This window comes from Columba livia, chromosome 1 (assembly GCF_036013475.1).
Source record: "Columba livia isolate bColLiv1 breed racing homer chromosome 1, bColLiv1.pat.W.v2, whole genome shotgun sequence".
NCBI classification, from domain to species: domain Eukaryota; kingdom Metazoa; phylum Chordata; class Aves; order Columbiformes; family Columbidae; genus Columba; species Columba livia.
Window position 1 is genome coordinate 105,575,788 of NC_088602.1, and position 17,708 is coordinate 105,593,495.

The 17,708-nt window shown below is 36.2% G+C and overlaps 1 protein-coding gene across 4 annotated transcripts in view; it reads right to left on the bottom strand.

The window, feature by feature from the left end:
- Positions 1 to 17,708, bottom strand: part of POLA1 (DNA polymerase alpha 1, catalytic subunit) — a 209,440-nt gene that overhangs the window by 103,711 nt on the left and 88,021 nt on the right. For all 4 annotated transcript variants that reach the window (XM_065070777.1, XM_065070769.1, XM_065070753.1 and 1 more), the window contains exons 31-34: positions 16,780 to 16,911; positions 14,589 to 14,763; positions 6,986 to 7,167; positions 5,143 to 5,274 (exon numbers count right to left, since the gene is read on the bottom strand). In XM_065070777.1, coding sequence (XP_064926849.1) covers positions 5,143 to 5,274; positions 6,986 to 7,167; positions 14,589 to 14,763; positions 16,780 to 16,911 — 621 coding nt within the window. The remainder of the gene's footprint in view (positions 1 to 5,142; positions 5,275 to 6,985; positions 7,168 to 14,588; positions 14,764 to 16,779; positions 16,912 to 17,708) is intronic.

The window sequence follows — 17,708 nt, forward strand, 5'->3', positions numbered from 1 at the left end:
CATTCTGCCTTGACTTGGAAGCTTTCAGTACTAAAAATCAAGGTCTCAGTTTCTGTATGTATAAACCAAAATTACAGTGAAACAAGTTCAAACTTGGAAAAGACTCAGAAACTCATTTCCACACAAACAGGAAGAACTCAAAATAATCACTGGAGTTAATTGGACAGCAGATTCCAGCTATCTGATTGTGCCCACCACATCAGCCGGTGTCACGATTCTTTCTGTTTTCTGGCCCCACCTACTCCTCATCACATGCCCATATAGTTCTAGTACTATTAGCTCAACAATAAATAAAATATTGTACTATTGCCACTACTAAGCACCTTTCTCTCCTTCCAAAGAAACTTCTTACCCCTACCTACCCACCAAACACAAAAAGCTTTCAAGACATGACTGTTGCAAGGACACGATTACAAAAGTCATCACCATCATCTACAATCATATTTTCACCTGTTCATGTGGTGTACACCTGTGGGTTGTTGGCAATACACTTGATTGCAGTGTGGGAGATTCCAGGTTCACAACGAGCCCTGTCATCTTTGTTCTCTTAAGTGAATATGCCGTGCAATCCCCAAACCTGTGTGAATGTTATTGCCTCATAATATTATCTTGTTTATAAATCTTTTACCTTTTTAAGTGCGCGAAATACTACTGCAAAACCCTAGAAGACATATACAATAGTCAGAACAGCAATACACACACACACACATATATATATATATATATAATTCAAAGATCTTGAAAAGTGTACCAATATGCTTTTATACTGCGACCTAGTGTGCGAGCAGTAGACCACCCCACCACAGGTAAGAAATGAGAAATTTTGAGGGCTATTGAACACTGAATTTTTGCAGCTGAACAGTATGAGGTTATTTAGTGCTGTTCAATAGCCTTCAAACTCACTTCTGTCTGCTGGTTACAGTGCTCCACTAGAAAGAGACCACTAAACAAAAACAGTGCAATACAGGTTGGAGCAAGATTTTTTCAATATTTTCAAAAACCCATTTAAGGTTTGCATCATTTTATGCATTTTGAAAAACATAAAAATATCTAAAGATACCATACACTATTAACTAGACAGCATATAAAGAGCATAGATTTTAGTCTATAAATATATGACTAATAATACCACAGGTATCTATTGAAAAACAAGATTCCAAAATCTGCTGCTTCAGGGACAACAGTTTCCCAGTCCAACCAATTCAGTATGAATTTTACTACTGCTCAAATGGCATATACAGTATGCTGAGGTTTTTTATTGAGTTCTTTTCAGTTCACAAAACTAACATCTGAACAGCTGATACTGAATAAGCTTTAATTTATGGATTTGAATACTGCTTTTAACCAGGATTTTTAAAAGGGGACCTAAGAGTTGGCATTTATTTACCAAGTGCTCAAAAATGAGCATTTCACTATTATAGTGGGAAACACAAACGTTTTCCATCATAATGATTAGATCCACTTACTATAAATGAAATTACAAACCCCTTATGCATAACAGTTGGTCAGTTTTTCCATTTATACTTGCACATTTCGGCTTTCACCCATTCCCTAGCATGGATGTTTCACTGATGGCTGAGGGTAACACTTCAAAAACGAACTAGCTAAACAAACTTCCCAGCAGCACTTGACAGAGCTACACCTATTCTTCCCCATTTCCAAAGCAGTACAGAATTAATTACCAGTTCTATGGATCTATTGTAAGTATAATAGACTAAAGAGCTATCACAGACACATTTATTGTAAAAGCACAATCCCAAGAGTGTCTAGTAGAGGGCCAAAACGATTAACACAAATGCTTTGTCAGATCAAAGATAAAACCTGCACCGCCCAATTGAGGAATGAATTAGAACAGTGGGTTATCTTTCAAATTAACCAGGGCAGTTAGTGAGGAAAATTTCATGAAAGTGTAATTCTTAGCCTTTGTGAATCCACACAGCAGGCATTCTGCCAGCTGACAAGATGATGAAATTTTCATGCTTAAAAAAGCCCTCTTCATTTCCCAATTTAGATTAGCTAGCGTTTCTCTCTCTTTTCATCTATTTGCTCTTCTGAAGCAGAATTTAAAAAAAAAAAGCACACAACAGGATCAACCTCTCACAGAATAATGCACTTCTGAAAAGAAATAAAATCTTTGCATGTCATTTTAAAAAATATATTTACAGTTAGGAGTAAGACTATCAGAATTGATATTGTTAATACCATTAAGAAACCCATAAATACTGGAGCAATGGTTGGATATGTTTTGGAAGATATATAAAACATTTCCATGCTTAATGGAAAAAATGACTGCAGAAACAGAAAATTTTATATTAAGGCGAGTACTGTACAAAAACAATGGGATTACAGAAGGCTTACAAAATTATATTTATATTTATGCACTTACATCTGCATTTTGTCAAAGGAAAGAAGTATATCACCATTGTATTTATTAATGTCTCAGTTTTATGTGCCAAAAAGGGCAAGCAGATTTTGCACTTTTAAATTTGATGGTGCTCACCCAACCCCTAAATTTACACAACCACACGTAAAAGCATTTCAATAGACCAAAGGAAACAACATGCAATGTTCTTAAACACTTCAAAAAAACAATCTGATTCAAAGCTCAATGAAAAAAGCAAGCTTATTCATTTCATGGGGCTGTGTATCAGGCCAGAAGTCTCTTAATAGAGCTGTCTTCATAAAACGTAGCTCATTATTTTAAAGGTTACAATATTCATTTTCACATTTTATGTTTTGTTTTATGTACCACTTGACCAACACACAAACAACAGTAAAACCTAAAAAAATTTTTAAAAAATATGTATTAGATATATGTCTATTTAAAACTGATATTTCTGTGCCTTTCAGATGCTACCACTACAATAGAAGACCATTAAATAAGCATCTCAAAGTTTCCTTGAATGTTTTGCTCAGACAGTTCTTTGCCATACTACTTCTGGGTTGTCTTTATAGCTTATAGGATTACATATATTAGTGCTAGCACCCATTTGATGTATTTCAACTCCAGCTGTTATATGGTCACTACAAGCACTTGATGAAAGGAATAAACTAAATCTCACAGCATCTGACTTTCTAAGAGCTAACAGGACAAAAAGTTTACTTGCCCAACTCCATGGAAAGCCCTTTTACAATAGGAAAATTATTGTGCAATTTGGAAATTAGTTTTAGAATAAAGTAAACTTGCATTTCCAGAGTCTGAATGTATTCCACAGTCAAAAAGTAGATTTAAACCTTATTATTATAGCTAACTAGGTTAAAAGTAAATTCTCAGTGCTAAAAATATAACTGAGTTTATAAAGCTTTTACTTACAAGGACAAATTAATTCCTTTTGAAGGACACTTCATTACCTTATAGACCATGTAATAAGATACTTAATAGACTTTAATACAATGTAAGCTAATTGTAATGTTCAACATTGAAACATTTCACAGTTTGTTTCACAGCTTGGTCTTAAAAATAAAAGGAGAACAGAGGAAAATATTACACCACTTTTTGTTCTTATTAGTAATAAGAATTTTTATTTTATTCCTGCCCTTAAATGTATCTTCCTTCATTCATGGAGTTTACTATTGCACATCTTATGCACACGTCTTCTAGTGGTTTGTATGCTATAAATTACTTAGCATGTGGCACTGTGTACTATCATAATGTACATACATTAAATATGAAAAAGTTAATCAGAAGTAACTTTTATACAGACCCAATCTGTGTAAACATACTACTTTGACATATTATTTAATAACACATTGTATAATACAATATGTACAGTAGTATCAATTGAACAATAATTTTACAGCCAGTTGGACTTTGCAATAAAGTAATGCGAGATCTTGCATTCTGTTAACTTCACCTGTCCAAGTCATCCACCTTAGACTTCAACAGAAAAGAACAATCTATCCTACCTTCTGAAATACTGCCTGAATTTAAATACTCAAAGAAAGTTTTGTGCTCCTTTTGATGCAAAGACCTTCAAAAGAAGTATTTATATTTTCAGAAATTATCACATTTCCAAAAAAAAGAGCTTAGAAAACACCTGCAATTTCAGTAAGAACTAACACCGAAGAAAGAACACAAAATGCACATTTAGTATTAAACTACAATGATAATTCTTAGCATTATAGCTGCTGTCTGCAAAAGTATTTTTTAATACTTAAGAGAACACACCACTCATTTATTTACAGTCCAAATTTTCAAAAACAATTTACGTTTTTGAGTGCATCAAACCTTATGAACACCTTCAAAACTGATGTCTGCCCTGAGAGCTGTGAAAACAGGCAACACTGAACAACAAAAAAAGGCAGGCAGACAATAGGATTAGAAGATCTATGAAAACTGGACCAATGGCTAGCTGACACTTCACAAAATGTGATGCTTCCAGCATATAAGAGATGCAAAACATATCAATATAATTGAAAAATCATGATGTTGTTTTTCCTAACCAGTCACCACTTTGTGCAAAGTGCAAAGATGGGAATTTCAAATATTACACTTTTTTCTTTTTCCCACAACACCATACTAAGCCAGCCATGACTGCTGGCATTTCGGATGTCTTGCACTGCCTCCTCAAAAAAAATAATTATATCAAATTAACCAACTACCCATCTTTCTACTCTTTTCTCCCCCTCCCAATCTTTATGAAGAAAGTTTCATAGTATTTCCCATCCTATTGTCCTTCAGAGAACTTTCGCAGAGGCACATTCATTTTTCCTTTTCACAATGTAACACACTATACGTGAATTTCGATTGGAAAAAGAGAATCAGATTTCAATTACATGAGAAACTGATATCTGCATATTTAATAGGCTTCATAGATTTTCTCAAAAGAATTACAATAATCAAGGCTCTGCTCTTTTTCATCTAAAAATCTGGAAAACAGAGCTACTACATCTGTAATAATGCTGATACAGTTACAAAAAATTTAAATGAATCTGACTATCTTGACTTGAGTTTGAATTGAGAAAACAAACATTCTAAATTAGTATTGTAAATCACTAATGGATTGTTTTGTTTTCATAAAGTTGGGTTTTGATGTTGCACGCTATTACTTTGGACTATACAAAACAAAAGTAACATGACGTTAAACTTAGCACTACTTAGGAAACTCACTTCATATGGCAGAGTATTTTCTGAATACTTACATGATAGTATTTTCTGATGAAGCGTCTAATATCCAACAGTAATTTGTTGTTCATTTGAACCACGTGGTTGAAAGGAGACTCTTCACATTCAGTCTTACTGCATCTTTGCAAGCTGGGTTCAAGAAATCGTCCCTGAAAATGGAAGTGTAAAACCAGCATGCATCATGACAACAGATGATAGAAGCAGAAGTTATCACAGGAGTTTAGACATAATACATATTTTTTAAACAATAGTCATAAGCGGCCCCTAATATATAGGCCTTCTTCCTTCCCCTTGCAGTTTGCCACAGCCATATAGATTTCTCTGACCTACAGTTTTCCCATTTTCTTCTTAATGAGAGGGTTTTTTTGGAGAACATGCTTCTTCACCTGCTACAAAGTTACTCATTCAAAAAATGATGTTGAGTAAAAAAACTCCATCACACTTCCCCATCTTCCTCCAAACAACACAGGTTTGTTGTTTTATCAGGGACACCAAGGTTCTGCCCAAACCCCCTTATCAGAACATTGAAATCAACCTTATAGATCCCAATTATGAAATTACCAACAGGGCTGTAGAGACAAACTTCACTAAACAAGAATTACATGTTTATCCTTTATCTTCTCCAAGTGCAAAAGCAGCTCTTATGGTTTTATACCACCTCATTCCCCTGACTTTCAAAACCTTCTGAACACCTGACATTAAAATTTCAGAACCTGGAAGTGCTGCATGAACAGCTGAAAATAAGTTGCTGTTATTCTCATTAAAATAAGAACAACCCGGTAGGTTGCACAGTTATACAACTTTTAGAAAATTTTCTTTCCAGGCAAGACTTAGCTTTTGTGAGCCATCTTAGCTAAACCCCCACCCTTAACACTAAATAATTACAGGTGGAAGAGAGAGGGGGTTCTTGGTTTGGTTTAGGAGTTTCTTTTGTTAGGCCATCTGCAAGTTGTCAAGCCTACATGCAATTAACTATCTTATTTACAGCTGTAATGAACAAAAGTCAAGGATTCACAAAGTATCACTCGATTTGTGTGTCTTTTCCTCTTAGTTGCTTCCAAAGGCTGCTTTATTTTGATTAAAAAAATGCAAAACATCTGCTGTTTGTCCAAATTAACTTAAAATAATTACTTTTAATTTAGATAAAAGATTTATTTGCTTTCAGTTTCAAGGTTTTCAACTACTTTGAAGCTCGCTAATTTGCCAATGACTAATACGTGCATAACATCGCTGTAGAGTTAAATACTTGGCCCTATTTCAAGTTGTGATCCAAGGTCAGAGATACATTTTTTGGCAGAACTTCTCAACAAGAATGTACCCCTATGACTTTTTATGTTCAATACGCAAAGACAGAAGGAAAGATAACACAGAAAAACCTTACTGTCAAGAAGGGAAGTGGGATGCAGCAAGATAGACACAAGTTTCAAAAACACTTTGTTCCAATTAATATGATTTAGGATAAGAAAATGCCATTGCCATATGAAAGTTTCATTAAATAGAGAACTGGAAGTTACTAAGGTGTTAAGATAAGGATTCTTTTAAAAGTTACAGCAACAATCATTCACGGCTGTGGGCAAACAGATTAATGAAGCCAGATAATCTCACATGTTCTGCTAGACGACACAGCTGAAATGCAAAAAACGGGAAAAATATTTCAGTACTGTTTTATCAGCAAATTTTGGTTCCCAAGCTATAAATAGCAAGACTGAAACGATATGGTATCTTCTCCTACATCATACAAATCCCATTTGAATAGCTGTTCTCTCTACAAGTATTTTTCTCCCTCACCAATGAACAGAAATGAAACGGAAAAAAAATACAAAAAAACAAACAAAAACCAAAAAACCCCAAAAAACTAACCGAACCATCAAAGACATTGTCATAAATATTTTCTGTTCCACATTTCGGGCAGCAAAACTTGAATCTTTCACAATCCCTGTATTTCTCCTCATCAGTGAGCTGAGCTGGGCCACCAAGCAAGGCATCGTTCTCCTCATCTTTATGGTAATGGTGATGGACTCTGAATTGGGAGGGATCCAGTCCTATTAATAAGAAACAAGAATTTCAAAAGACTAAGAGGTCAACCATGCAAGTAGGCTCATTTTTCATATGCTTGGTGAAGCAGATTCAAAAGAAAGTTACAAAATGTAAATTCAAAAGCTGAAAATCTCTCCTCAGCAAGACCTCTTCTATAAAACATAAACACATTTTACAATATTTAACCATGAATAAAGGTTCACAAAACATGAAGAAATATCTTCTCACTTATCTTCTTACACAAGATTGCTTTATAAATAAAACAAGCACGCTGCATTATCATAGGAGTACGCGACAGAACATTTTGTTTCTGAGGAAACCACTCCTAACGGATGGCTTTATTGTTATTTTCTTCTTAGGTTACATTGAAAATATTTCAATAAAAATGTGCATCGTTATTAAGAAGCGGTCTTTAAATCAAAATGGCACCATTAAAACTGAAAACAGAGAATAAAAACCCCATTAAAGAAACGCGGGTGCACTGCTATTACCAACTCCTTCAAGTCCGCATACAACTGCCAACTCTGATTTCAATGCAGTGGTCGATTTCATTTTGGCTCAGTGGTTAACAGCATGGAGGTTGCAATCTAATGCAGTGGTTAAAATTCAGCAGCAGCATTTAAAACGGCGGCGCTGGAGACAAAATGCTTTATTTTTGATTGCCAGAACTCAAGATTTTTAAACAAATGAATACACAAAAGAGATCCTCAAAATACTGATTCAACCACAAATAAGTAAATAAGCAAGCAAGCACGAAGTTCACTGCCCTAGGAATAAGACTGCCAAAGTAAACTTAATAAAAATCCACGGGTTTTGTCATCCTTTGTCATGTGCAACCTTTTAAAAGCCCATGTATCCCATTTACAGGGTTTTTTTGGTAAACTCTAGCAAACAGCACACACTAGGAAAAAAAAAGTTAATCATATGACCATACAGAAAAAAAATGTTCTGAAAACTATGGCTTACCTACTATTAAAAAAAAAAAAAAAAAAAAAAAAGAAGAGAAGCACTTATAAAATACTTTTAATGGGGACTAATTAGGCCAACTAACAGATTACCATATATTATCCCATATCTTGTGTAAATTTCAATAACAAATGTAATCATTACTATAGAAAGAGCAAGAAAGATTACAAATAGAAAGTGAAGCTAGGTTTTTTACAGTTCTTAACCTTACTATACAGTACTGGGAGTCCTAAAGAAAATGTTTGGGAACAACATTCAGTTAAACTAGACAAATATTATTCCACATATAAACAGTTGTGTTGTACAGGCAGATACAGATTGTCTTTACATAAAAGATTTGATATGTGTGACTTTACTATTGCTATTCTGAATTTCTCTTTTGCAATCATAAAATAAATTCAGGTACAAGGAAAAATTCCAATGCCAAATCAGTTTATTTGGTTCTTGTTAGAATAGGGATTTTGCTAAAATATAATAAATGTTCCCAATTTTAATTTTAGCAAATAAACAAACGTCAATGAATAACGGTAACAATTCACCTCCAATAAGTTCTCAAACTTTTAATACAGTCCTCTACTATTCATTAAAAGGAAGAGTAAACAAAGTAAAGAACACTGCTAATAGCTTATTTTACACTTTAATACATATGGTACTCCCCAAAAAAGATTGTGGTGGATTTGTGGTTTGGTTGTTTATTTTTTATGTTTGTTTGGGGGCTTTTTGTTTGTTGTTGTTGTTTGGGTTTTTTTTTTAAAGGGCTGGTAATACACTTGCTGTTTTACAAAACAAATAATATGTTCTATGACACACAGGTAGTTAATAAAAGGTTTCGAAAGGGGACTTGTGTTTACTGTTAGAATTTTGAAAAAAAATCTACTTGGCATGCAGTAGGTTGGATTTAAGATGGTAATGGTGAACAGAAACAAAAATTCACAGTTTACTGCGAGTTCAGAAGTAGAATAAAAAAACATCGTTGCAACTTTCCAATACAGATGCCATTAAAGTTCAGCTAGAAATCTACCTGTGTTTGTTTCTCGAAAGGCAAATATAGAACAGAGTAGTTCATTAAATAAAAGATAAAAGGAAATAAATTCTCTTCTTCAGACAATTGCAGTATTCTAATATTCAGCAAATAAGCACCTGGACATTTGGTAAAAATTTCACATGAAAAAAAAAAAAGTTATTCATCAGAAGAATTTAAATCACACCTATCTCTGAACTTTCTTAGCTGTTTTGGCTGGAGAAAACAGCAGGAAAAATATTGTGATGATTCAAGTGTACATCTAACTTTTGGTGTATAAACAGCCCCAGTGAAATCAAAGCGTCTACAAATCAGGCTTTTAAAGAACTTGCCTACCTTAATTATCTTGTGTAACTGGGACCTATTTTATCTATTATCTCCTTTCAGCAATAGTTAGTTGGTTCAATTAATCCATTTCAGCACACTGACTGGTATCCTCCTGGACCAGGTCACACTGGTTGTATTATTCCGCTTGGTAAACAAAAGGACTATCTGATGGGGGGGCAGGGGGTGAATATCTGGTTTTGGTAATTTTTAAATGAATAGGATGAGACTAATCAGTGAACTTCTTTGAACTTCTTGTGGTTTTTTTCCATGACATTAAGAAAAATCAAAAGGACTTTTACATATTCTGACACAAAAATCTCCAGGGCTATTAAATTACCTGTACCACAGGTAACTTTCCAACCTCACTGAAATTGCAAGGTTGCATGCAAGGTAACGTTAAAAATATGCCACTGAACTTAGCGTGACGAAAGTAAATAATTTTGAATTATTTTAAGTAAAAAATCCGAAGTAAATAATCTTAACTTCCAGGAACCGTTCCTGAATTATTTAATAGAATGACTAAATCATTTATGAAGAAGCAAGCAAAAGAGGTCACTCAAGAATCAAAAAAAAAAAAAAAAAAAAAAAAGGAAAAAAGGTCAAATAAATTTTACTAATAGCAGTATATTAAAAATAACAACTTCTGCGGTGGGTTTTGTCCCCGTCTTTCCAGGCACACCCCCCTTCCCGCTTCTGCCCGGGGACCCGCAGCGCAGCCCGGAGCGCCCCGGGACCGCAGCCGCTGGGCAGGAAGCCGGCGGTGTCTCCGCTGAACAAAGCCCCGGGGTGGAGGCGGGGGGGTTTCCCTGGATTTTGTGTGAGGGCCGCAGGTCGGTCGGGCAGGACGGAAAGTTTCCCCGCCCGCCCCTCTGCCCGTGAGACATCCTGTGAGCGGCGGGAAACGGCAGCCGGTGCTGCCACCTGCAGGCGGCGGCCGCCGCTTCCACCCGGGCCGGGCCTGCCCCGCTCTGTGAATCGAACCCCGGGCGGGAAAGGCCCCCCCGCCCTCCGGAGACGGACGGGTTTTTATTTTTCCTCAAAGAGATCCTCCTGCAAAGCCTGTGTGCCTTCTGCCGGGGGTCTCCAGCGAGGCCTCCTGCGCTGCCAGGGCTTGCAACGCGCTTCAGCTAGTCTCGGTGTCTAATGCAGGTCTAGAGCATCTCAAAAAAAGCCCAGCTAGTCTACAAGCAGCAAAATTCACAAGCTCTGGCATTTATTACTGTATCATAATGAAGTATCATCATTACTTTAATCTTAATTTCCATTGTTCCCCTCTTGCTTCACTGCGCCATGTGAGAAAACCAATAAAAAAAGGCAGAAGATGATGTAATTCCTGTGTGCCACAAGGAAAGCACAACCCACACGACTTCTGTCAGGATGGTCAGTTTGGGTAGCTACAAAATATTACAGTAATGGCACCTATTAAATGACTCTCTAAGAAGAAGAAGAAGAAAAAAAGCCTTAATATCTTCAAGCTGGTGGTGGGTTTCCATACGAGGAGTAGCAGTCGCTGCATGGAAGGAGGAACCAGAGCTGGGAAGCACTCTTAATGACAAGCCTCACTGGGACCCAGTAATGACTCCCAGAAATCAAATAGCCTTCCTAAGAAACATCAAGCAATCTGCAGAGCAGCAACGTGCACATCCACCCGTCAGGCAGCAGTATGTGTCCCTTTCAAAAGACCGTGACATGGTCTAGGACAGCAGTCAGCAACTTCCATAACACAGAAAAGATGATGTCGTGTAATAACAGCTACAAAAATCCCATAGTTAAATGACTCTGCTTCCATAACGTTTTGATACTTTTGACAACACAGAAATAAGATATGATTTTTCTTTGAGGCAAAGTGCAGTATTTATATATTAACAAAACCCCCTTACTTTAAACACACTACGAGACTTCGTCTGCCAATATACCTATAGCTTTTAAACAAAAGTAAGTATCTCCAGGGTGATACAAGTAAGGTCTGCAAGCGTTTACGATCAGATTTATTGAGTGATATTACTGATGAGCTTGCACACTTTACTTAGTTTCAGTAACCCTCACAATCCTCATCTTGTCACTGCTTTTCCTTGAGAACTTCAAGAAAAAGAGCGTGAATGCAGGAGTATGCCTATGAGGTTCTTGTTTTTAGGAACAACAAATTTCCATCTCTCAGAGTCTAGGCAGACCTCCTGCAATGTCCAAAACCAAAATGTAATTTTCAGCTTGATTCCATAACGAATAAATGTGATATTTAAGAAGTTCTCGGCATTTTTTAGGTGTGGTTATTTGCTTTTGTTCTTCAGCATCTAAGACAGCTTAAAATAACTTGCTTTGAGCACAGTCAGAACAAAGGACTTTTCATTATTTTTACATAAATCAAGCTTCCCTAAGCAGAGCTCAGTTTTATCTACTTGGACTAACACAGTGATACATCAATTAAATATCTGCCTCATAAAGAAACTCTGTTGGATACGAATCTGAGATATTTTTTTCTACAACCATTCTCCCTACACAGACACATACAACACAAAAAATTAGATCAGGCGGAGGAAGACACGATGAGAATGTAACCAAGTTCTGGTCCACAGATACGGCACTTAGATATTCTCTAAAACACCAGCTTTCTTCTTCTGAACAGAAAAATATGCTCTTTTTGCAACAAGACAGGAAAAAATGGTAAGAATCTGGATGTGTAACATGATGAAAATACGAAGCAAAAAAGCCTAACTTATCAACAGAGAACAGCAGAGTTTTCACGTTTGCTTGTTTTAGCAAAGCTAGGCTCGCTATTTTCAATTTCTTTGAAACAAAAGCACTTGGCTATCCCTCCAGCACTGTTATAAAAATGCTGTAAGATGAGTTTAGCTTGCAGTGACTTACGTATTACTTCGATTTAGTGCTGTAAATAATGACCTAAGCAAAGCAAAAGTTTTGAAAAAGACCTGACTTTACTCCCAAGCTCAATTTAAGCATGCCCACGAAAACAAAGCTGGAGAAAGAGACAACATTTTCACAGCACAGCAAGGTCAAACTGAACACATTTCAGACCTAAAATTGTAATAGATACATACAGGTTTTCAGACTAACAATTGTGGACTATTAATAAACTCTCAGCTGCATGATGCTATTATAGACCATAAAAGACATTTTCATCTTGAATGTACCGTAGCACAAAAAGCAGCACAGGCATTTGCAAACAGTAGACGCTATCAAGTGGCACACAGTTCTTAAGATCTGGGCACTTAACTTAGGTGCCTGAAGGGAGCCAGTCTTTTCTGAAAATTCAACCTGTGGTGAATAAGGACCAACTCGGAATTTGAGCCTGCTTCTACAAGACTTAACAATCTTTGCCAAATAAAATAAATCAGCTTCAGAAATCTTGCCTGTCTTTTACCTAAATGAAGTACAAGTTTACCGCCTATTTTAAACGCTTCAACCTAACCAAGAGTGCTTGACCTTTTCAGTCGGGCATACCACGTAGTCCACTCTGACATCAAGGGAAAGTTGTATACCAAGGCCCTGCCACGTAAACAGAATGATTTGTGTGGCGAGCCTGCACGAGTGAAGTAGGGCTGACAGCTCCTCAAAGCACCAGAGCTGCTGAGGACACATCGCAACATGGAACGCCTTCACCCTCACAGCCACCCAGGGTATACGGGTATGCTGCTCATGCTCTCGGAAAAAGCAAAATTCCTGTTCCTTCCTTCTTCTTTTTTTTTTTAATGGACAACTTGGAAATGAAGATGGAAAAACATACACATTATACAGACTGTCTTGGGAGACTAAGATCTTTTGTAGCTGTCACCCTTCTTGAGAAGCAAGAGACAGGAACGTACTTGCATGCATTTTAAGTGCAAACTGCGAGCTCATCATGAGCAGAACCCGCTGTCAGTAAGGAAGTTACAGAGATGCAGTGTCCCAGGAGAACATTCCCAACAGGCAACACACGGCTGGTTGGTTTTAAGGGACCAAATTGTGGATCTTGGCCATTACCTAAACACAAAATGCTGAAGACTAACTTTTCCTTCGGGTGTTCCAAAATTCTGAACAAAATAATTTCTGCAGGTCTGAACTTCCTATAGACACGAGCACAGCATGGAACAGGAGATTATTAAACTGACATAGTGCAACTCTCTAAAAAAGTCTTCTTGTGGGAGAGGACAGTCTTGTCAAGAGCTCATGAACTAGCAAGATTAACAGCTTTTTCTGTGTCCTTGAGTAACAATTTTAAAAATAATGAACTAGATGTTGAGTAGAGATCACAAAATTTTTCTTTATCAAGGAAATCAATCATCTCTGCTGGGAATCACTTTTACGGAGGAAACACTAAAAGGATTACACACACATTGTATTTTCATGGAAACAGACCTGACAGAATTATTAACATTTTTTCAACACCTCTACTTCTTTACAGGTAAGAAGGCTAGCGAGTGGAGAAGACAGAGGCAATCAGGGTTGGGCAGAAAAATCTCTAATTCCTTTGACATCCTCTCCACCTCTAACAAGAGCAATTCCTTGCTGCTCATTTGAATAAAAACTGGTGATTCTGTGGGTCACTAGCATTAGTCACATTTTTACAGCACTTCTTTTTGGGCCACGTGCCTGTTCCATATGTAGAAACAAAGAATGTTAGTAAGGTTTTATGTTTCTATTATCCACTAGGTCAGTTCTAGCAAACAAAAGTCTTCACTTATACCCTAATTAAAACGTGTATCCTTTCATTGTAACTATGACTCATTTCTCCCTGGGAAGATGCTAGAGATGCTAGAGTTTCTCCCTGGAAAAATGCTAGTTCTAGATGCACACTCTAGAACTATTTTAGTAACTTATGAAAATCTCAAAGACATGTAAGAGTACTGTCATTTATGAACAGTGGATTTTTGCAACTCTGAACAAGGATTAAAAGACTAAGTTCATGTTAATGAGCATCTTCTGAAAAATGGTATTCTGCAAAAGTTATGGAAAAACACTTAGAATCCAAACTCCTTTCTGTAGACTGTGTAACACAAGCTATTGTTTCTTGTAAAAAGACTGATTTTGGGAACCACTTCTGTTAAGAAACATATATTAAAACTTCTCGCTTTGTTTCTTATAACTCTTTAAATAAACTGAATTTAGAATACTTACCTAACCACGTTGCAATAAGAACAGAATCAATTCCCTCTATGGGCTCACATATTCTAGCAACTACTGGATGTATCTGTTGTGACAGATAGTACTGAGTATCAATAGTAAGATTGCCTTGCTTTTGCAACTGTTCTGGAGCATATGCGCGCTGGCTGGCACTGAGATCTGATCCATCCTAAGACAGGAGACACATAAGAAAAAAGGTGTGAAAAAAGTAAAAACCACATTTAGTCTATACAAGGGATCAGGCTTCAAATATTATGCATTACTTTAATGCTAAATTGTTACACAATCACTCTTCTTTTGGTTGATGTATTATGCATCCAATACAAATCCAGCGGTAGTGAAAAAAAAACCAAAAACAAGACAGCATTGCTGATGCTGGCATCAACTAGCAAGTTCAAGAATGTAAATCCAGCTTGTATTATTGCAGCCTACACGTGCAAATCAGTAAGAGTAGACAGAGTAAACAGTCCCATCTGTCAATTCTGAAATGCACAATGACAACACATTGTAACTATCAGCCCAGTTAAAAATACGCGGAGGACGTGCATTTTGGATTCACTTTGTACTGAACCAGCATTATCATTTTGCACAACAAGCAAATCCTAAGTCCTATATAGCAAAACTGTATCTGTTTTGCTACGAAATTTATATTCTTTGGTTCTGTAAAGAAACAACATGAATGTTCAGAGAATGGACCACCTTTCATTGGCATGCAAGAAAAGAACAGAGGCAATAGTATCGATTCGAAAGAGCAAATTCTGAAATATATAGAAATACTGAAAGAAACACATGGTGACATCTCAAGTCAAGAGAGAAACTTCACTCAGAGGTTATAGTATATATTACATTCTTCTCCAACTTGAAAGAGGAAGGTAAGAAGAAAATAATTCAATTTGGGAAGGAAAGAATTAAATTGGAAACAGTATTCATTGAAGAATTAAATATCAACTCTAAGAAGATGGTACTCTTCTGAAAAACATAACTCATTCAGTCTGTAAAATTGTATTCCCAGTCCGGAATTACACTAGGAAATTTTACTTTTAATGTGTGTCAGAAATCTTAAAGCAGCAGTATTTTAGCAAGCACTCAGTGAGAGAAGTAAACTTTAATGTGGATGTGGTGGGGGAAAGTACCACAGCCTATTTTTTGCTAAGTATAGTCTCTTCTTTCCTTTTTAAAAGGAAAATAGAACCAGTGCATTAATATATGACACCTTCATTTTTCAGTTAAGACATGCTACTGGCTTCAACAGGGTCAGCAACCATGGACTGAAAACCCATCGCTAATAAAGACAGACTGCAAGCCACTGGTCCCTCCTACTCCTTTCAGACAACTTAGTATTCAGAACAAAATTAATTTAGGACTATTCAGCTCATCCAGCTGCTTCACAAAAATAATTACAATGCAATTTCTTCAGCTCCCTTCTTTCAACAAGTACATTCTTTTCTTGTATTGTGCCATTGCTCAGCCATACCCATGGCCCAGCTTTCAGAGTCTTGGCAGCTTCATCATGCCAGGCTAAGAACTCTCAAATGATATTTTCCAATTTTGAACAATGAAGGAGCTGAAATAGAGCTCCACTGTAGAAGTCACATTGCCAAGGCCATCAGTTTAGCATAAGAGATCCCTTGGTCCATCTAACCCAACCTACACTTTTTTTAGTAGCAAACCTAAAGTAAAGTACATATTTGTGAGATAACGATAAGCATTTATAGCGTAAACACCTGAAAACAGAAAGTTTATCAAATTTCCCAGTCTACTCAACAGAGGTACAGCCAGACCCAGTGACTAGGTTGAGACTGGAAATAACAATGACACTATTTGACCACCACCACCACCAGTTGGCTTTCCTAGAATGACAGGTTCTTCAGCCCCAGAATTTTCTTCTCCTTAAAACAAAGATTGGATATTTTTCTTAAAAATAGTCCTTGTTCCAAACAGAAATTTATTCAGGGAAATTTTATCAGTTACTATATGGAAACAGTCACACGAGCTAAGCTGATCACAATGGTTCTTTCTGGCTCCATAAAACTACACTTAATACAGAAAAGCGACTATTTTAAACTATAACATAACCTCACTACAAAGAAATGCCAAAACTTTTTTTTCCAGGAGTTGAGCTGGTTTTCTTTGCCATCTCTCAAAACAATACCTAGTGTTTAGCTATAAATAAAGACATTTTTACCTGACAAATGATATATGACACTGTGTCTCCTGCCTTCACCTTTCGGCCTCCTTGAGAGTTTATCCACATGGCAACATGCACATGTGGCAAACTTTTTTTGTCAGGATAATCCTGTGGATCTTTTGTCAATGCCTAAGAGATCAAAGGAGGAAACAGAAACATAACTATTAGAAAAGTATTTTACTCAGTGATGGACGACCTGGAACTTTAAAAGACAGGATTACATTTGTAGCTATCTTAATCCATCTACTGTTCACAAGTACATTTGCAACACAAAAAAAAAGATGAAAAAAATCGTAATAAAGGTATTTTCCAGACATTAAGGTCTAGGTACTAATCCTTCACACTTTAAAAATGTTATTATCAATAAAAGAGAGGATGCTTTTACAACTACTGTCTGAAAAATGCGTTACATTAAAAGCACAACAGTTCAAACCAGTTACAGATACAATGCAATTGCTTTAAAATTAAATTGAAGATGAAAACATTATACAAAATACAAAAATACAGCCAGAGATTACCCTCTTACCCCTCCACCAGTTCAGGTCATAAAAATAAATCTGAATACCAACTAGCGAAATGTATTTAACAAGCTCTGTGGCAAGAGGATATAACTGGATTTAAATATTTTCATGTATCTCATACTACTAAGATTTCACAAAGAGATCTTAATTTACATAAAATAAAAAATGCATTTAAATATTTTCCATCATCCCAGTTCTTAGAAGCAACTTATATATTTGACTTAATAGTGAAATACATTTTTTTTCCAAATAGCAAAAGAGAGGAACATTCAGCATTTGAAGGGAAAATTATTCCATATATATTTTTTACTGGGATACTAAGAACTCTTAGAATATCTGCATCAGAACAGTCTTTTTTAAGTCAACCACTTAAAAATAAAATAAAATTAAAAAATCAATCACTGA